This window comes from Bombina bombina, chromosome 9 (assembly GCF_027579735.1).
Source record: "Bombina bombina isolate aBomBom1 chromosome 9, aBomBom1.pri, whole genome shotgun sequence".
Taxonomy (NCBI): Eukaryota; Metazoa; Chordata; class Amphibia; order Anura; family Bombinatoridae; genus Bombina; species Bombina bombina.
Window position 1 is genome coordinate 5,582,566 of NC_069507.1, and position 21,513 is coordinate 5,604,078.

Here is a 21,513-nt window from a genome sequence, read left to right on the forward strand (position 1 = left end):
CTGATATCTAGTCATCCTGTGTCCTGTTATCCAGCCTTCATGTGTCCTGATATCTAGTCATCCTGTGTCCTGTTATCCAGCCTTCATATGTCCTGATATCTAGTCATCCTGTGTCCTGTTATCCAGCCTTCATGTGTCCTGATATCTAGTCACCTTGTGTCCTGTTCTTCAGTTTTCCTTTGTTCTTATCTAAAGTCATCCTGTGTCCTGTTCTCCAGCCTTCATATGTCCTGATATCTAGTCACCATGTGTCCTATTCTCCAGCCTTCTTTTGTGCCAATATCTAGTCTTCCTGTGCCCTAATATCTAGTCATACTGTGTCCTGTTCTCTAACCTTATTTTGTCCTGATATCTAGCCTTCCTGTGTCCTGATCTAAGGTTATCCTGTGTCCTGTTCTCCAGCCTTCATGTGTCCTGATATCTAGTAATCCTGTGTCCTGATATCTAGTCATCCTGTGTCCTGTTCTCCAGCCTTTGTTTGTCCTGATACCTAGTCATCATGTTTCCTGTTCTCAAGTCATCCTGTGTCCTGTTCTCCAGCCTTCCTGTGTCCTAATATCTAGTCATCCTATGTCCTGTTCTCCAGCCTTCCTGTGTCCTTATATCTAGTCATTCTGGGTCCTGTTATCCAGCCTCCCTGTGTCCTAAAATCCAATCATTGTGTGTCCTGTTCTCCAGCCTTCATGTGTCCTGATATCTAGTCACCCTGTGTCCTGTTCTCCAGCCTTCCTGTGTTCTGATCTAAAGTCATCATATATCCTGTTCTCCACCCTTCTTTTGTCCCGATATCTAGCCTTCCTGTATCCTGATATCTAGTTATCCTGTATCCAGTACTCCAGCCTTCGTTAGTCCTGATATCTAGCCTTCCTATGTCCTGATATCTATTCATCCTGTGTCCTGTTCTCCAGCCTGCATGTGTCCTGATCTAAAGTCATCCTGAGTCCTGTTTTTTGTTCTGATATCTAATCATCTTGTGTCCTGATATCTAGTCACGCTGTGTCCTGTTCTCCAGCCTTGTTTTGTCCTGATATCTAGCCTTCCTGTGTCCTTATATCTAGTCATTTTGAGTCCTGTTCTCAAGCTTTCCTGTGTCCTGATCTAAAGTCATCATGTGTCCTGTTCTCCAGTCTTCCTGTGTCTTAATATCTATTCATTCTGTGTCCTGTTCTCCAGCCATCGTTAGCCATCCCTTCAGCCTTCCTGTGTCCTGCTCTCCAGCCTTCATGTGTCCTGATATCTAGTCATCCTGTGTCCTGTTCTCCAGCCTTCTATTGTGCTGATATCTAGTCATCCTGTGTCCTGTTCTCCAGTTTTCCTTTGTTCTGATCTAAAGTCATCCTGTCTCTTGTTCTCCAGCCTTCTTTTGTCCTGATATCTAGCCTTCCTGTATCCTGATATATAGTCATCCTGTGTCCTGTTCTCCAGCCTTCCTGTGTCCTGATCTAAAATTATCCTGTGTCCTGTTCTCCAGCCTCCATGTGTCCTAAAATCTAGTCATCCTGTGTTCAGTTCTCCAGCCATCGTTAGTCCTGATATCTAGCATTCCTGTGTCCTGAAATCTAGTCATCCTGTGTCCTGTTCTCTAGCCTTCTTTTGTGCCCATATCTATTAATCCTGTGCCCTAATATCTAGTCATCCTGTGTCCTGTTCTCCAACCTTATTTTGTCCTGATATCTAGCCTTCCTGTGTCCTGATCTAAAGTTATCCTGTGTCCTGTTCTCCAGCCTTCATGTGTCCTAATATCTAGTCATCCTGTGTCCTGATATTTAGCCTTCCTGTGTCCTGATATCTAGTCATCCTGTGTCCTGTTCTCCAGCCTTCGTTTGTCCTGATATCTTGTCATACTGTGTCCTGTTCTAAAGCCTTCCTGTGTCCTAATATCTAGGCATCCTATGTCCTGTTCTCCAGCCTTCCTGTGTTCTGATCTAAAGTCATCATGTGTCCTGTTCTCCAGCCTTCCTGTTTCCTGATCTAAATTCATCCTGTGTCCTGTTCTCCGGCCTTCCTGTATTCTGATCTAAAGTCATCATGTGTCCTGTTCTCCAGCCTTCCTGTGTCCTGTTCTCCAGCCTTCGTTTGTCCTGATATCTAGTCATTCTGTGTCCTGTTATCCAGCCTCCCTGTGTCCTAAAATCTAGTCATTGTGATTCCTGTTCTCCAGCATTCTTTTGTCCTGATATCTAGCCTTCCTGTGTTCTGATATCTAGCCTTCCTGTGTCCTATCTAATCATCCTGTGTCCTGTTCTCCAGCCTTCGTTTGTCCTGATATCTAGTCATCCTGTGTCCTGTTTTCCAAGCTTCCTGTGTCCTGATCTAAAATCATCCTGTGTCCTGTTCTCCAGCCTCCATGTGTCCTAAAATCTAGTCATCCTGTGTCCTGTTCTACAGCCTTCCTGTGTTCTGATCTAAAGTCATCATGTGTCCTGTTCTCCAGACTCCTTTTGTCCTGATATCTAGCCTTCCTGTGTACTGATATCTAGTCATCCTGTGTCCAGTTCTCTGGCCTTCGTTAGTCCTGATATCTAGCATTCCTATGCCCTAATATCTAGTCATCATGTGTCCTGTTCTCCAACCTTATTTTGTCCTGATATCTAGCCTTCCTGTGTCCTGATCTAAGGTTATCCTGTGTCCTGTCTCCAGAATTCATGTGTCCTGATATCTAGTCATCCTATGTCCTGATATCTAGCCTTCCTGTGTCCTGATATCTAGTCATCATGTGTCTTGTTCTCCAGCCTTCCTGTGCCCTAATATCTAGTAATCCTATGTCCTGTTCTCCAGCCTTCCTGTATCCTGGTCTAAAGTCATCCTGTGTCCTGTTCTCCAGCCTCCCTGTGTCCTAAAATCTAGTCATCCTGTGTCCTGTTCTCCAGCCTTCCTGTGTCCTGGTATCATGTCATCCTATGTCCTGTTCTCTAGCCTTCCTGTGTCCTGATCTAAAGTCATCATGTGTCCTGTTTTCCAGCCTTCCTGTGTCCTGATCTAAAGTCATCCTCTGTCCTGTTTTCCAGCCTTCCTGTGTCCTGATATCTAGTCATCATGTGTCCTGTTCTCCATCCTTCATGTGTCCTGTTCTAAAGTCATCCTGTGTCCTGTTCTCCAGCTTCATGTGTCCTTATATCTAGTCATTTTGTGTCCTTTTCTCAAGCCTTCCTGTGTCCTGATCTAAAGTCATCATGTGTCCTGATATCTAGTCATCATGTGTCCTGTTCTCCAGCCTTCCTGTGTCCTAATATCTAGTCATCCTATGTCCTGTTCTCCAGCCTTCATGTGTCATGATATCTAGTCATCATGTGTCCTGTTCTCCAGCCTTCATGTGTCCTGGTCTAAAATCATCATGTGTCCTGTTCTCCAGCCTTCCTGTGTCCTTATATCTAGTCATTTTGTTTCCTGTTCTCAAGCCTTCCTGTGTCCTGATCTAAAGTCATCATGTGTCCTGTTTTCCAGCCTTCCTGTGTCCTGATATCTAGTCATCATGTGTCCTGATATATAGTCATCATGTGTCCTATTCTCCAGCCTTCATGTGTCCTGGTCTAAAGTCATCCTGTGTCCTGTTCTCCAGCCTTCATGTGTCCTAATATCTAGTCATCCTATGTCCTGTTCTCCAGCCTCCCTGTGTCCTGTTCTCCAGCCTTCATGTGTCATGATATCTAGTCATCATGTGTCCTGTTCTCCAGCCTTCCTGTGTCCTGATATCTAGTCATCCTGTGTCCTGCTCTCAAGCCTTCATGTGTCCTGATATCTAGTCATCCTGTGTCCTGTTCTCCAGCCTTCTATTGTGCTGATATCTAGCCTTCTTGTGTCCTGTTCTCCAGCCTTCCTGTGTCCTGATATCTAGTTATCCTGTGTCCTGTTATCCAGCCTTCATGTGTCCTTATATCTAGTCATCTTGTGTCCTGTTCTTCAGTTTTCCTTTGTTCTTATCTAAAGTCATCCTGTGTCCTGTTCTCCAGCCTTTGTTTGTCCTGATATCTAGTCATCCTGTGTCCTGTAGTCCAGCCTTCTTTTGTGCCAATATCTAGTCTTCCTGTGCCCTAATATCTAGTCATACTGTGTCCTGTTCTCTAACCTTATTTTGTCCTGATATCTAGCCTTCCTGTGTCCTGATCTAAGGTTATCCTGCGTCCTGTTCTCCAGCCTTCATGTGTCCCGATATCTAGCCTTCCTGTATCCTGATATCTAGTCATCCTGTATCTAGTTCTCCAGCCTTCGTTAGTCCTGATATCTAGCCTTCCTGTGTCCTGATATCTATTCATCCTGTGTCCTGTTCTCCAGCCTGCATGTGTCCTGATCTAAAGTCATCCTGAGTTCTGTTTTTTGTTCTGATATCTAGTCATCTTGTGTCCTGATATCTAGTCACGCTGTGTCCTGTTCTCCAGCCTTGTTTTGTCCTGATATCTAGTCTTCCTGTGTCCTTATATCTAATCATTTTGTGTCCTGTTCTCAAGCCTTCCAGTGTCCTGATCTAAAGTCATCATGTGTCCTGTTTTCCAGCCTTCCTGTGTCCTGATATCTAGTCATCATATGTCCTGTTCTCCAGCCTTCCTGTGTCCTTATATCTAGTCATTCTGTGTCCTGTTATCAAGCCTTCCTGTGTCCTGATCTAAAGTCATCATGTGTCCTGTTTTCCAGCCTTCCTGTGTCCTGATATCTAGTCATCATGTGTCCTGTTCTCCAGCCTTCATATGTCCTGATATCTAGTCACCATGTGTCCTATTCTCCAGCCTTCATGTGTCCTGGTCTAAAGTCATCCTGTGTCTTGTTCTCCAGCCTTCCTGTGTCCTGGTCTAAAGTCATCCTGTGTCCTGTTCTCAGCCTTCATGTGTCCTAATATCTAGTCATCCTATGTCCTGTTCTCCAGTTTTCCTTTGTTCTGATCTAAGTCATCCTGTGTCTTGTTCTTCAGCCTTCATGTGTCCTGATATCTAGTCATCCTGTGTCCTGATATCTAGTCATCCTGTGTCCTGTTCTCCAGCCTTCGTTTGTCCTGATACCTAGTCATCATGTGTCCTGTTCTCAAGTCATCCTGTGTCCTGTTCTCCAGCCTTCCTGTGTCCTAATATCTAGTCATCCTATGTCCTGTTCTCCAGCCTTCCTGTGTCCTTATATCTAGTCATTCTGTGTCCTGTTATCCAGCCTCCCTGTGTCCTAAAATCCAATCATTGTGTGTCCTGTTCTCCAGCCTTCATGTGTCCTGATATCTAGTCACCCTGTGTCCTGTTCTCCAGCCTTCCTGTGTTCTGATCTAAAGTCATCATATATCCTGTTCTCCAGCCTTCTTTTGTCCCGATATCTAGCCTTCCTGTATCCTGATATCTAGTTATCCTGTATCCAGTACTCCAGCCTTCGTTAGTCCTGATATCTAGCCTTCCTATGTCCTGATATCTATTCATCCTGTGTCCTGTTCTCCAGCCTTCATATGTCCTGATATCTAGTCATCATGTGTCCTATTCTCGAGCCTACATGTGTTCTGACCTAAAGTCATCATGTGTCCTGTTCTCCAGCCTTCCTGTGTCCTGATCTAAATTCATCCTGTGTCCTGTTCTCCAGCCTTCGTTTGTCCTGATATCTAGTCATTCTGTGTCCTGTTATCCAGCCTCCCTGTGTCCTAAAATCTAGTCATTGTGTTTCCTGTTCTCCAGCATTCTTTTGTCCTGATATCTAGCCTTCCTGTGTTCTGATATCTAGCCTTCCTGTGTCCTATCTAATCATCATGTGTCCTGTCCTCCAGCCTTCATTTGTCCTGATATCTAGTTATCCTGTGTCTTGTTTTCCAGCCTTCCTGTGTCCTGATCTAAAATCATCCTGTGTCCTGTTCTCCAGCCTCCATGTGTCCTAAAATCTAGTCATACTGTGTCCTGTTCCCAAGCCTTCCTGTGTTCTGATCTAAAGTCATCATGTGTCCTGTTTTAAAGTCACCATGTGTCCTGTTCTGCAGCCTTCCTGTGTCCTTATATCTAGTCATTCTGTGTCCTGTTCTACAGCCTTCGTGTATCCTGATATCTAGTCATCCTGTGTCCTGTTCTCCAGCCTTCCTGTGTCCTTATATCTAGTCATTGTGTCCTGTTCTCCAGCATTCCTGTGTCCTTTTATCTAGTTATTCTGTGTCCTGTTCTCCAGCCTTCATGTGTCCTGATATCTAGTCATCCTGTGTCCTGTTCTCCAGTTTTCCTTTGTTCTGATCTAAGTCATCCTGTGTCTTGTTCTCCAGCCTTCTTTTGTCCTGATATCTAGCCTTCCTGTGTCCTGAAATCTAGTCATCCTGTGTCCTGTAGTCCAGCCTTCTTTTGTGCCAATATCTAGTCTTCCTGTGCCCTAATATCTAGTCATACTGTGTCCTGTTCTCTAACCTTATTTTGTCCTGATATCTAGCCTTCCTGTGTCCTGATCTAAGGTTATCCTGCGTCCTGTTCTCCAGCCTTCATGTGTCCCGATATCTAGCCTTCCTGTATCCTGATATCTAGTCATCCTGTATCCAGTTCTCCAGCCTTCGTTAGTCCTGATATCTAGTCTTCCTGTGTCCTGATATCTATTCATCCTGTGTCCTGTTCTCCAGCCTGCATGTGTCCTGATCTAAAGTCATCCTGAGTTCTGTTTTTTGTTCTGATATCTAGTCATCCTGTGTCCTGATATCTAGTCACGCTGTGTCCTGTTCTCCACCCTTGTTTTGTACTGATATCTAGTCTTCCTGTGTCCTTATATCTAATCATTTTGTGTCCTGTTCTCAAGCCTTCCAGTGTCCTGATCTAAAGTCATCATAAGTCCTGTTTTCCAGCCTTCCTGTGTCCTTATATCTAGTCATCATATGTCCTGTTCTCCAGCCTTCATGTGTCCCGTTCTAAAATCATCATGTGTCCTGTTCTCCAGCCTTCCTGTGTCCTTATATCTAGTCATTCTGTGTCCTGTTCTCCAGCCTTCCTGTGTCCTGATATCTAGTCATCATGTGTCCTGTTCTCCAGCCTTCATATGTCCTGATATCTAGTCACCATGTGTCCTATTCTCCAGCCTTCATGTGTCCTGGTCTAAAGACATCCTGTGTCCTGGTCTAAAGTCATCCTGTGTCCTGTTCTCCAGCCTTCATGTGTCCTGATATCTAGTCATCCTGTGTCCTGTTCTCCAGTTTTCCTTTGTTCTGATCCAAGTCATTCTGTGTCTTGTTATTCAGCCTTCTTTTGTCCTGATATCTAGCCTTCCTGTGTCCTGAAATCTAGTCATCCTGTGTCCTGTAGTCCAGCCTTCGTTTGTGCCCATATCTAGTCTTCCTGTGCCCTAAAATCTAGTCATACTGTGTCCTGTTCCCAAGCCTTCCTGTGTTCTGATCTAAAGTCATCATGTGTCCTGTTTTAAAGTCACCATGTGTCCTGTTCTGCAGCCTTCCTGTGTCCTTATATCTAGTCATCCTGTGTCCTGTTCTCCAGCCTTCCTGTGTCCTTATATCTAGTCATTGTGTCCTGTTCTCCAGCATTCCTGTGTCCTTTTATCTAGTTATTCTGTGTCCTGTTCTCCAGCCTTCATGTGTCCTGATATCTAGTCATCCTGTGTCCTGTTCTCCAGTTTTCCTTTGTTCTGATCTAAGTCATCCTGTGTCTTGTTCTCCAGCCTTCTTTTGTCCTGATATCTAGCCTTCCTGTGTCCTGAAATCTAGTCATCCTGTGTCCTGTAGTCCAGCCTTCTTTTGTGCCAATATCTAGTCTTCCTGTGCCCTAATATCTAGTCATACTGTGTCCTGTTCTCTAACCTTATTTTGTCCTGATATCTAGCCTTCCTGTGTCCTGATCTAAGGTTATCCTGCGTCCTGTTCTCCAGCCTTCATGTGTCCCGATATCTAGCCTTCCTGTATCCTGATATCTAGTCATCCTGTATCCAGTTCTCCAGCCTTCGTTAGTCCTGATATCTAGTCTTCCTGTGTCCTGATATCTATTCATCCTGTGTCCTGTTCTCCAGCCTGCATGTGTCCTGATCTAAAGTCATCCTGAGTTCTGTTTTTTGTTCTGATATCTAGTCATCCTGTGTCCTGATATCTAGTCACGCTGTGTCCTGTTCTCCACCCTTGTTTTGTACTGATATCTAGTCTTCCTGTGTCCTTATATCTAATCATTTTGTGTCCTGTTCTCAAGCCTTCCAGTGTCCTGATCTAAAGTCATCATAAGTCCTGTTTTCCAGCCTTCCTGTGTCCTTATATCTAGTCATCATATGTCCTGTTCTCCAGCCTTCATGTGTCCCGTTCTAAAATCATCATGTGTCCTGTTCTCCAGCCTTCCTGTGTCCTTATATCTAGTCATTCTGTGTCCTGTTCTCCAGCCTTCCTGTGTCCTGATATCTAGTCATCATGTGTCCTGTTCTCCAGCCTTCATATGTCCTGATATCTAGTCACCATGTGTCCTATTCTCCAGCCTTCATGTGTCCTGGTCTAAAGACATCCTGTGTCCTGGTCTAAAGTCATCCTGTGTCCTGTTCTCCAGCCTTCATGTGTCCTGATATCTAGTCATCCTGTGTCCTGTTCTCCAGTTTTCCTTTGTTCTGATCCAAGTCATTCTGTGTCTTGTTATTCAGCCTTCTTTTGTCCTGATATCTAGCCTTCCTGTGTCCTGAAATCTAGTCATCCTGTGTCCTGTAGTCCAGCCTTCGTTTGTGCCCATATCTAGTCTTCCTGTGCCCTAATATCTAGTCATTCTGTGTCCTGTTCTCCAGCCTTCATGTGTCCTGATCTAAAGTCATCCTGTGTCCTGTTTTAAAGTCACCATGTGTCCTGTTCTCCAGCCTTCCTGTGTCCTTATATCTAGCCATTCTGTGTCCTGTTCTACAGCCTTCGTGTATCCTGATATCTAGTCATCCTGTGTCCTGTTCTCCAGCCTTCCTGTGTCCTTATATCTCTTCATTGTGTCCTGTTCTCCAGCCTTCCTGTGTCCTTTTATCTAGTCTGTGTCCTGTTCTCAAGCCTTCCTGTTTCCTGATCTAAAGTCATCATGTGTCCTGTTTTCCAGCCTACATGTGGTCCTGATATCTAGTCATCATGTGTCCTATTCTCCAGCCTTCATGTGTCCTGGTCTAAAGTCATCCTGTGACCTGTTATCCAGCCTTCATGTGTCCTGATATCTAGTCATCATGTGTCCTGTTCTCCAGCCTTCCTGTATCCTGGTCTAAAGTCATCCTGTGTCCTGTTCTCCAGCCTTCATTTGTCCTGATCTAAAGTCATCCTGTGTCCTGTTCTCCAGCCTTCATGTGTCCTGGTCTAAAGTCATCCTGTGTCCTGTTCTCCAGCCTTCATGTGTCCTGGTCTAAAGTCATCCTGTGTCCTGTTCTCCAGCCTTCATGTGTCCTGATATCTAGTCATCATGTGTCCTGTTCTCCAGCCTTCCTGTGTCCTGGTCTAAAGTCATCCTGTGTCCTGTTCTCCAGCCTTCATTTGTCCTGATCTAAAGTCATCATGTGTCCTGTTCTCCAGCCTTCCTGTGTCCTGGTCTAAAGTCATCCTATGTCCTGTTCTCCAGCCTTACTGTGTCCTGATCTAAAGTCATCCTGTGTCCTGTTCTCCAGCCTTCATTTGTCATGATATCTAGTCATCCTGTGTCCTGTTCTCCAGTCTTCATGTGTCCTGATATCTAGTCATTCTGTGTCCTGTTCTCCAGTTTTCCTTTGTTCTGATCTAAGTCATCCTGTGTCTTGTTCTCCAGCCTTCTTTTGTCCTGATATCAAGCCTTCCTGTGTCCTGAAATCTAGTGATCCTGTGTCCTGTAGTCCAACCTTCTTGTGTGCCAATATCTAGTCTTCCTGTGCCCTAATATCTAGTCATACTGTGTCCTGTTCTCTAACCTTATTTTGTCCTGATATCTAGCCTTCCTGTGTCCTGATCTAAGGTTATCCTGCGTCCTGTTCTCCAGCTTTCATGTGTCCCGATATCTAGCCTTCCTGTATCCTGATATCTAGTCATCCTGTATCAAGTTCTCCAGCCTTCGTTAGTCCTGATATCAAGCCTTCCTGTGTCCTGATATCTATTCATCCTGTGTCCTGTTATCCAGCCTGCATGTGTCCTGATCTAAAGTCATCCTGAGTTCTGTTTTTTGTTCTGATATCTAGTCATCTTGTGTCCTGATATCTAGTCACACTGTGTCCTGTTCTCCAGCCTTGTTTTGTCCTGATATCTAGCCTTCCTGTCATTTTGTGTCCTGTTCTCAAGCCTTCCTGTGTCCTGATCTAAAGTCATCATGTGTCCTGTTCTCCAGCCTTCATATGTCCTGATATCTAGTCACCATGTGTCCTATTCTCCAGCCTTCATGTGTCCTGGTCTAAAGTCATCCTGTGTCCTGTTCTCCAGCCTTCATGTGTTCTGATATCTAATAATCATGTGTCCTGTTCTCCAGCCTTCCTGTGTCCTGGTCTAAAGTCATCCTGTGTCCTGTTCTCCAGCCTTCATGTGTCCTAATATCTAGTCATCCTATGTCCTGTTCTCCAGCCTTCCTGTGTCCTGATCTAAAGTCATCATGTGTCCTGTTCTCCAGCCTTCATTTGTCCTGATATCTAGTCATCCTGTGTCCTGTTCTCCAGTTTTCCTTTGTTCAGATCTAAGTCATCCTGTGTCTTGTTCTTCAGCCTTCTTTTGTCCTGATATCAAGCCTTCCTGTGTCCTGAAATCTAGTCATCCTGTGTCCTGTAGTCCAGCCTTCTTTCATGCCCATATCTAGTCTTCCAGTGCCCTAATATCTAGCCATATATGTGTCCTGATCTAAAGTCATCCTGTGTCCTGTTTTAAAGTCACCATGTGTCCTGTTCTCCAGCCTTCCTGTGTCCTTATATCTAGTCATTCTGTGTCCTGTTCTACAGCCTTTGTGTATCGTGATATTTAGTCATCCTGTGTCCTATTCTCCAGCCTTCCTGTGTCCTTATATCTAGTCATCATGTGTCCTATTCTCCAGCCTTCATGTGTCCTGGTCTAAAGTCATCCTGTGTCCTGTTCTCCAGCCTTCATGTGTCCTGATATCTAGTCATCCTGTGTCCTGTAGTCCAGCCTTCTTTTGTGCCAATATCTAGTCTTCCTGTGCCCTAATATCTAGTCATACTGTGTCCTGTTCTCTAACCTTATTTTGTCCTGATATATAGCCTTCCTGTGTCCTGATCTAAGGTTATCCTGTGTCCTGTTCTCCAGCCTTCATGTGTCCCGATATCTAGCCTTCCTGTATCCTGATATCTAGTCATCCTGTATCAAGTTCTCCAGCCTTCGTTAGTCCTGATATCTAGCCTTCCTGTGTCCTGTTCTCTAGCCTGCATGTGTCCTGATCTAAAGTCATACAAGAGTCCTGTTTTTTGTTCCAATATCTAGTCATCTTGTGTCCTGTTCTCCAGCCTTCCTGTGTCCTTATATCTAGTCATTCTGGGTCCTGTTATCCAGCCTCCCTGTGTCCTAAAATCCAATCATTGTGTGTCCTGTTCTCCAGCCTTCATGTGTCCTGATATCTAGTCTCCCTGTGTCCTGTTCTCCAGCCTTCTTGTGTTCTGATCTAAAGTCACCCTGTGTCCTGATCTAAAGTCATCCTGTGTCCTGTTCTCCAGCCTTCCTGTGTCCTGATCTAAAGTCACCATGTGTCCTGTTCTCCAGCCTTCCTGTGTCCTTATATCAAGTCATTCTGTGTCCTGTTCTCCAGCCTTCCTGTGTCCTTATATCTAGTCATTGTGTCCTGTTCTCCAGCTTTCCTGTGTCCTTATATCTAGTCATTATGTGTCCTGTTCTTCAGCCTTCCTGTGTCCTGATCTAAAGTCATCTTGTGTCCTGTTTTCCAGCATTCCTGTGTCCTGATATCTAGTCATCCTGTGTCCTGTTCTCCAGCCTTCCTGTGTTTTAATATCTAGTCATTCTGTGTCCTGTTCTTCAGCCTTCCTGTGTCCTGATATCTAGTCATCCTGTGTCCTGTTGTCCAGCCTTCCTGTATCTTAATATCTAGTCATTCTGTGTCCTGTTCTTCAGCATTCCTGTGTCCTGATATCTACTCATCCTGTGTCCTGTTCTCCAGCCTTCCTGTATCCTGATATCTAGTTATCCTGTGTCCTGCTCTCCAGCCTTCATGTGTCCTGATATCTAGTCACCCTGTGTCCTGTTCACCAGCCTTCATGTGTCCTGATATCTAGTCATCCTGTGTCCTGTTCTCCAGCCTTCATGTGTCCTGATATCTAGTCATCCTGTGTCCTGTTCTCCAGCCTTCATGTGCCCTGATATCTAGTCATCCTGTGTCCTGTTCTCCAGTTTTCCTTTGTTCTGATCTAAAGTCATCCTGTGTCCTGTTCTCCAGCCTTCGTTTGTCCTGGTATATAGTCATCCTGTGTCCTGTTCTCCAGTTTTCCTTTGTTCTGATCTAAAGTCATCCTGTGTCCTGTTCTCCAGCCTTCCTGTGTCCTGATATCTAGTCATCGTATGTCCTGTTCTCCAGCCTTCCTGTGTCCTGATCTAAAGTCATCCTGTGTCCTGTTCTCCAGCCTTCCTGTGTCTTAATATCTAGTCATTCTGTGTCCTGTTCTCCAGCCCTCCTGTGTACTTATATCTAGTCATTCTGTGTTCTGTTCTCCATCCTCCCTGTGTCCTAAAATCTAGCCATCCTGTGTCCTGTTCTCCAGCCTTCATGTGTCCTGATATCTAGTCATCCTGTGTCCTGTCCTCCAGCCCTCTTTTGTCCTGATATCTAGTCATCCTGTGTCCAGTTCTCCAGCCTTCTTTTGTGCCGATATCTATGGTCTTCCTGTGCCCTAATATCTAGTCATCCTGTGTCCAGTTCTCCGGCCTTCGTTAGTCCTGATATCTAGCATTCCTGTGTCCTGAAAACTAGTCATCCTGTGTCCTGTTCTCCAACCTTTCTGTGTTCTGATATCTAGTCATCCTGTGTCCTGTTCTCCAGCCTTCCTGTGCCCTAATATCTAGTCATCCTGTGTCCTGTTCTCCAGCCTTCCTGTGTCCTGATATCTAGTCATTCTGTGTCCTGTTCTCCAGCCTTCCTGTGTCCTAATATCTAGTCATCCTGTGTTCTGTTCTCCAGCCTTTTTTTGTCCTGGCATCTAGCCTTCCCGTGTCCTAATATCTAATCATCCTGTGTCCTGTTCTCCAGCCTTGTTTTGTCCTGATATCTAGCCTTCCTGTGTCCTTATATCTAGTCATTTTGTGTCCTGTTCTCAAGCCTTCCTGTGTCCTGATCTAAAGTCATCATGTGTCCTGTTTTCCAGCCTTCCTGTGTCCTGATATCTAGTCATCCTGTATCCTGTTCTCCAGCCATCCCGTGTCCTGTTCTCCAGCCTTCCTGTGTTCTGATATCTAGTCATCCTGTGTCCTGTTCTTCAGACTTCTTTTGTCCTAAAATCTAGTCTTCCTGTGTGCTGATCTCCCAAGTTGAAACCTCAATTTTTTTCTTTCATGATTGAAGATAGAAAAAACCTTCCAGTTGACTACTTCATGATCTTGGTATCCTTTGTTGGAAAGCATACCTAGGTAGGCTCAGGAGCTGGGAGCTAGCTGCTGATTACTGGCTGCACATATATGCCTAGTCATTGGCTTACCAATGTGTTTTTGTTTAAAATGGTATGCTATTCAGGCTAAGAAAAATGTATACCCCTTTAATGGCTAAATTAAAGCTCAGCTATATACCCAAAGTGCTGTTAGATGAGTTAGGCAGGTGTAGCCCTGACACAGACTATGGGCTCCATTTATCAAGCAGCGGTTGCTGCTTCAGAGAATCACCGGAAACGTAAGTTAAATAGCAGTAGTTGTAAGACCAGTGCTCCTTAAGCTGTCCGCCACCTAAAAGGTAAGATTTGATCTGGGTGATTAACAGCCCCTACTTATGGCTGATTTACCGCCAGTGAGCAGCAATGCACAAACATTTCTGGTGAAATACAATGAATATACTGTCCGCTTGCAGTGATGTCCAGAGGTCATGATTTGTTGCTCGACCATTATTAAACACAGACACCCAACAGTTTGTGTCAGATCTCATATATCCAGGCTCTTGGACAGAGAAATACAATTAGGCTACGTCGGAGATATATACAGAGTCTATTTTTGTGTGTCAGTTTAACAGATATTTCATATTGTATGTTTTGTTATTTTACTTATTTTTAGCATAGAAGAAAATATCTTGTAATTTTCAATTCCTATTTTTTATTGAAAAACAAACTATACATTACGGTGCACTGAAAAAATGCTAAATTTTAGAAAACAAAGGCCACATCTCTGTTGCCATGTTTTTCATGTAAGGAAATTATTTTATTCCTTATAGCACATTTTTCTTTTTCCGAACAGTAAAATATGGTTGATAAAACGTATCACCTATAAATTATTCTATGAGCCCCTCATGCAAATGTAGCAAATCTTAACAAATGAAGATAAGTGCACATAAAAACATAATTTATGCTTACCTGATAAATTTATTTCTCTTGTAGTGTGTTCAGTCCACGGGTCATCCATTACTTATGGGATATATTCTCCTTCCTAACAGGAAGTTGCAAGAGGATCACCCAAGCAGAGCTGCTATATAGCTCCTCCCCTCACATGTCATATCCAGTCATTCGACCGAAACAAGACGAGAAAGGAGAAACTATAAGGTGCAGTGGTGACTGGAGTTATAATTTCAAAATTTAGAACCTGCCTTAAAAAGACAGGGCGGGCCGTGGACTGAACACACTACAAGAGAAATAAATTAATCAGGTAAGCATAAATTATGTTTTCTCTTGTTAAGTGTGTTCAGTCCACGGGTCATCCATTACTTATGGGATACCCATACCAAAGCTAAGTACACGCATGAAGGGAGGGACAAGGCAGGAACATTAAACAGAAGGAACCACTGCCTGTAGAACCTTTCTCCCAAAACCAGCCTCCGAAGAAGCGAAAGTGTCAAATTTGTAAAATTTGGAAAAAGTATGAAGTGAAGACCAAGTTGCAGCCTTGCAAATCTGTTCAACAGAGGCCTCATTCTTAAAGGCCCAGGTGGAAGCCACAGCTCTAGTGGAATGAGCTGTAATTCTTTCAGGAGGCTGCTGTCCAGCAGTCTAATAGGCTAAACGTATTATGCTACGAAGCCAAAAAGAGAGAGAGGTAGCCGAAGTCTTTTGACCTCTCCTCTGTCCAGAGTAAACGACAAAAAGAGAAGACGTTTGTCTAAAATCTTTAGTTGCCTGTAAGTAGAACTTCAGAGCACGGACCACGTCCAGATTATGCAAAAGACGTTCCTTCTTTGAAGAAGGATTAGGACATAATGATGGAACAACAATCTCTTGATTGATATTCCTGTTAGAAACAACCTTAGGTAAAAACCCAGGTTTAGTGCGCAGTACTACCTTGTCTGAATGAAAGATCAGATAAGGAGAATCACAATGTAAGGCAGATAACTCAGAGACTCTTCGAGCCGAGGAAATAGCCATCAAAAACAAAACTTTCCAAGATAAAAGCTTAATATCAACGGAATGAAGGGGTTCAAACGGAACACCCTGAAGAACTTTAAGAACCAAGTTTAAGCTCCACGGAGGAGCAACAGCTTTAAACACAGGTTTAATTCTAGCCAAAGCCTGACAAAAGGCCTGGACGTCTGGATGCTCTGCCAGACGTTTGTGTAAAAGAATAGACAGAGCTGAAATCTGTCCCTTTAGCGAACTAGCGGATAAACCCTTTTCTAAACCCTCTTGTAGAAAAGCTAATATCCTAGGAATCCTAACCTTACTCCATGAGTAACTCTTGGATTCGCACCAATATAAATATTTACGCCATATCTTATGGTAAATTTTTCTTGTCACAGGTTTCCGAGCCTGTATTAATGTATCAATAACCGAATCCGAAAACCCACGCTTTGATAGAATCAAGCGTTCAAATTCCAGGCAGTCAGCCTCAGAGAAATTAGGTTTGGATGGTTGAAAGGACCCTGAATTAGAAGGTCCTGCCTCAGAGGAAGAGACCATGGTGGACAGGATGACATGTCCACTAGGTCTGCATACCAGGTCCTGCGTGGCCACGCAGGCGCTATCAGAATTACTGATGCCCTCTCCTGTTTGATCCTGGCAATCAGCCGAGGTAGCAACGGAAATGGTGGAAACACATAAGCTATGTTGAAAACCCAAGGGGCTGCTAATGCATCTACCAGCACCGCTCCCGGGTCCCTGGACCTGGATCCGTAACAAGGAAGCTTCGCGTTCTGGCGAGATGCCATGAGATCCAGATCCGGTTTGCCCCAACGACGAATCAGTTGAGCAAATACCTCCGGGTGAAGTTCCCACTCTCCCGGATGAAAAGTCTGGCGACTTAGGAAATCCGCCTCCCAGTTCTCTACGCCTGGGATGTGAATCGCTGACAGGTGGCAAGAGTGAGACTCTGCCCAGCAAATTATCTTCGAGACTTCCAACATCGCTAGGGAACTCCTGGTTCCCCCTTGATGATTGATGTAAGCCACAGTCGTGATATTGTCCGACTGAAATCTGATGAACCTCAGCTTTGCTAACTGAGGCCAAGCCAGAAGAGCATTGAATATTGCTCTTAATTCTAGAATGTTTATTGGGAGGAGTTTCTCCTCCTGAGTCCACAATCCCTGAGCATTTAGGGAATTCCAGACTGCTTCCCAGCCTAGAAGGCTGGCATCCGTTGTTACGATCATCCAATCTGGCCTGCGAAAGGTCATTCCTTTGGACAGATGAACCGGTGACAACCACCAGAGAAGCGAATCTCTGGTCTCCTGGTCCAGATTTAGCAAAGGGGACAGATCTGAGTAATCCCCGTTCCATTGACTGAGCATGCATAGTTGCAGCGGTCTGAGATGCAGGCGCGCAAATGGCACTATGTCCATTGCCGCTACCATTAAGCCGATTACCTCCAGGCACTGAGCTACCGATGGGCTTGGAATGAAATGAAGGACACGGCAAGCATTGAGAATCTTTGATAACCTGGACTCCGTCAGGTAAATCTTCATCTCTACAGAATCTATAAAAGAGTCCCTAGAAAAGGAACCCGTGTGAGTGGTAACAGAGAACTCTTTTCCACGTTCACTTTCCACCCATGCGACCTCAGAAATGCTAGAACTATCTCTGTATGAGACTTTGCATTCTGAAAATGTGACGCTTGTATCAGAATGTCGTCTAGGTACGGAGCCACCGCTATGCCTCGTGGTCTTAGTACCACCAGAAGTGAGCCCAGAACCTTCGTAAAAATTCTCGGGGCCGTGGCTAACCCGAAGGGAAGAGCCACAAACTGGTAATGCCTGTCTAGAAAGGCAAACCTTAGGTACCGATAATGATCTTTGTGAATCGGTATATGAAGGTAAGCATCCTTTAAGTCCACCGTCGTCATATATTGACCCTCTTGGATCATGGGTAGGATGGCTCGAATGGTTTCCATCTTGAACGATGGTACCCTTAGGAATTTGTTTAAGATCTTTAAGTCCAAGATTGGTCTGAAGGTTCCCTCTTTTTTGGGAACCACAAATAGATTTGAGTAAAATCCTTGTCCCTGTTCCGATCGCGGAACTGAGTGGATCACCCCCATGATTAAGAGGTCTTGTACACATTGTAGAAATGCCTCTCTCTTTACTAGGTTTGTCGATAACCTCGAAAGATGGAACCTCCCTTGTGGAGGAGAGGATTTGAAATCCAGAAGGTATCCCTGAGATATAATCTTTAATGTCCAGGGATCCTGCACATCTCTTGCCCAAGCCTGGGCAAAGAGAGAAAGTCTGCCCCCCACTAAATCCGTCTCTGGATAGGGGGCCCTGACTTCATGCTGTCTTAGGGGCGGGAGTAGGCTTTCTGGCCTGCTTACCCTTGTTCCATGACTGGTTGCCTTTCCAACCTTGTCTATAACGAGCAGTAGTTCCTTCCTGTTTTGGAGCGGAGGAAGTCGATGCTGCTCCTGCCTTGAAGTTATGAAAGGCACGAAAATTAGACTGTTTGGCCTTTGGTTTGGCCCTGTCCTGAGGAAGGGCGTGGCCCTTACCTCCCGTAATGTCAGCAATAATTTCCTTCAAGCCGGGCCCGAATAAGGTCTGCCCTTTGAAAGGAATGTTAAGTAGTTTAGACTTGGAAGTTACATCCGCTGACCAGGATTTAAGCCAGAGCGCTCTGCGCGCCTGTATGGCGAATCCGGAATTTTTAGCCGTAAGTTTGGTTAGATGTACCACGGCATCTGAAACAAACGCATTAGCCTGCTTAAGGGTTCTAACTTTGCTCAAGGCCTCATCCAACGGCTCTGTGCGAATCGCCTCTTCCAGAGACTCAAACCAGAATGCTGCTGCAGCCGTGACAGGCGCAATGCATGCAAGAGGCTGCAATATAAAACCCTGTTGAACAAACATTTTCTTAAGATAACCCTCTAATTTTTTATCCATTGGATCTGAGAAAGCACAGCTATCCTCCACCGGGATAGTGGTACGCTTGGCTAACGTAGAAACTGCTCCCTCCACCTTAGGGACCGTCTGCCATAAGTCTCGTGTGGTGGCGTCTATAGGGAACATTTTTCTAAATATCGGGGGAGGGGAAAAAGGCACACCGGGTCTATCCCACTCCTTACTGATAATTTCTGTAAGTCTTTTAGGTATAGGAAAAACGTCAGTACACACCGGTACCGCAGAGTATCTATCCAACCTACACAATTTCTCTGGAATTGCCACTGTGTCGCAATCATTCAGAGCCGCTAATACCTCCCCTAGTAACACACGGAGGTTCTCAAGCTTAAATTTAAAATGTGAAATTTCTGAATCCGGTCTCCCCGAATCAGAACCATCACCGACAGAATGAAGCTCACCGTCCTCATGTTCTGCAAGTTGTGACGCAGTATCAGACATGGCTCTCGTGTCATCAGCGCGCTCTGTCCTTAACCCAGAGCTATCGCGTTTGCCCCTTAATTCGGGCATATTATATAATACTTCTTTCATAACATTAGCCATATCATGTAAAGTGATTTGTAAGGGCCTAGATGTACTAGGTGTCTCAATCCTACGCATCTCCCGAGCGGGAGACGCAGGTACTGACACGTGAGGAGAGTTAGGCGGCATAACTTCCCCCTCGTTGTCTGGTGATAGCTTCTTTATCGGTACAGATTGACTTTTATTCAAAGCAATATCAATACAATTGGTACACATTGTTCTATTGGGCTCCACATTGGCTTTTGAACATGATGAACAAACAGTTTCCTCTGAATCAGACATGTTAAAACAGACTTAGCAATGAAAATAACAAGCTTGAAAATCACTTTCAATAAGTTTTACAAGCAATATAAAAAACGCTGCAGCGCTTCAAAATACAGATATAATTAAACAATTCTTAACAAGAAGTGTACTATTAGCAGAGTATTGCACCCATTAGCAAAAGGATGATTAACCCCTCGATACCCAAAACGGATAAAACAGATATCAATTAAGATTTAACTCTTTTAATCACAGTCAGCACACTGTCACAGATCTGCTGTGACTGATTACCTCCCTCACAAATGAAATTTGCAGACCCCTGAGCTCTCTAGAGACGTCCTGGATCAAGGAGGAAGAAGCAGAAAGACTGTGCAATAATTTTAACTGCGCAATAAGGCTCTAAAACAAGGGCCCTCCCACTCCAATCACAACAGTGGGAGCCCTGATATAACGGTTTCCATGCAGGAATATGTTAGCCATGTGGAAAAAATCATGCCCAAAGCGATTTATCACCAAAGTACCTCACAAAAAACGAATAACATGCCAGTAAACGTTTTATTAAAAAACAACATCTTTCAATGTCATGCAAAGCTATCACTAAGCCTGCTACCAGTCGCTACCACTGCAGAGAAGGCTTAAGTATTATTTCAGTGTTAACAGTATTTTCTCAGTCAAATTCTAGTCCCTAGAATATAACTCGACTGCGCATACATTTATCAGCCTGATACCAGTTGCTACTACTGCATTTAAGGCTGTACTTACATCATACGGTAACAGCAGTATTTTCTTAGTCAATTCCATTCCCAGAAAATAAAGTACCGCACATACCTCATTTGCGGAGGACCCCGCATGCTATTCCCAGTCTGAAGTTACCCCACTCCTCAGAATGTCGAGAACAGCCAGTGGATCTTAGTTACGCCTGCTAAGATCATAGATAAAAAACGCAGGCAGTTTCTTCTTCCAAATACTGCCTGAGATAGAAAAACAGCACACTCCGGTGCCATTTAAAATAACAAACTTTTGATTGAAGAATAGTTGATAGTTAATAGCTAAGTAAAAACTCCAGCTCCTCTCGCGACCTCCTTCTTTGTTGAGGGTTGCAAGAGAATGACTGGATATGACATGTGAGGGGAGGAGCTATATAGCAGCTCTGCTTGGGTGATCCTCTTGCAACTTCCTGTTGGGAAGGAGAATATATCCCATAAGTAATGGATGACCCGTGGACTGAACACACTTAACAAGAGAAATATAAATATTTATTCAAGGGTATCTGAAAGCTCTGGACCTTGTAAATAAGGAATTCACATTGACAAACCACCTACTGGTCTTAAAAATTGCTTTCACTATCTATAAATGATTTGTTACAACTGATCGTAGCACTTAAATATCCACCATAGAGCGCACACTTACTGATCCAGGGCTGTCTTGCTTTTACCATCTATAAATTATTTGTTACAACTGATTGAAGTACTTAAATATCCACCATACGGCGCACACTTACTGATCCAGGGCTGTTTTGCTTGAGTCACCTTCAGACTCTGAGGATGATGCTCCTGAAAACAGTAAACATTGTTGAAAGTCACTCCATTGTTTTTTTTATGTCACATTCATATTGTTTCACTGCTTGTTATCTTTGTTTCATACTAATAAATATACTGTTTAAAATAAATTGTTGAAAATCACTCAGACTCTTTATTTCAGAGAGAGCTAGGCTAGATGATAAGTAAAAGGGTTACCGGAATGAGTTAACCTAGATGATAGGCAATAGGGTTACCGGATTGAGTTAAAGCTAGATGATAGGTAATACAGTTACCAGAGCGAGTAAGGCTAGATGATAGGTAACAGTGCTACAAGGAAAAGCTAGGCTAAATTATAGGTAATACAGTTACTAGAGTGAGGTAAGCTAGATGATGGGTAACAGTGCTACAAGGAAAATCTAGGCTAAATGATGGGTAATACAGTTACCAGAGCAAGTAAGGCTAAATGATAGGTAATACAGTTACCAGAGCGAGTCAGGCTAGATGATAGGTAATAAGGCTACCAGGAAGGGCTAGGCTAAATGAAAAAGGTTATAGGGCTACCAGAGTGAGTTAGGCTGGTGATAGGGTTACCAGGCAGAGCTAGGCTAGATGATAGAATGCTTCTAGGGAGAAATAGGCTAGGTGATAGGTAATAGGGCTACCAAAGTGAGTTAGGCTAGATGATAGGTCACAGCGCTACAAGGAAGAGCTAGGCTAAATGATAGGTAACAGCGCTACCAGGAAGAGCTAGGCTAAATGATAGGCAACAGGGCTACTAGAGAGAAATTGGCTAGGTGATAGTTAACAGGGTGACCAGGAAAAGCTAGGCTAGGTGATAAGTAAAAGATACAAGAGTAAATAAA

General features: G+C 44.2%; 1 protein-coding gene across 3 annotated transcripts in view; it reads right to left on the minus strand.

Moving 5' to 3' along the window:
* Nucleotides 1-21,513, minus strand: part of MYPN (myopalladin) — a 777,058-nt gene that overhangs the window by 632,758 nt on the left and 122,787 nt on the right. For all 3 annotated transcript variants that reach the window (XM_053691847.1, XM_053691846.1, XM_053691845.1), the window contains exon 4: nucleotides 20,632-20,683. In XM_053691847.1, the coding sequence (XP_053547822.1) occupies nucleotides 20,632-20,683 (52 nt within the window). The remainder of the gene's footprint in view (nucleotides 1-20,631; nucleotides 20,684-21,513) is intronic.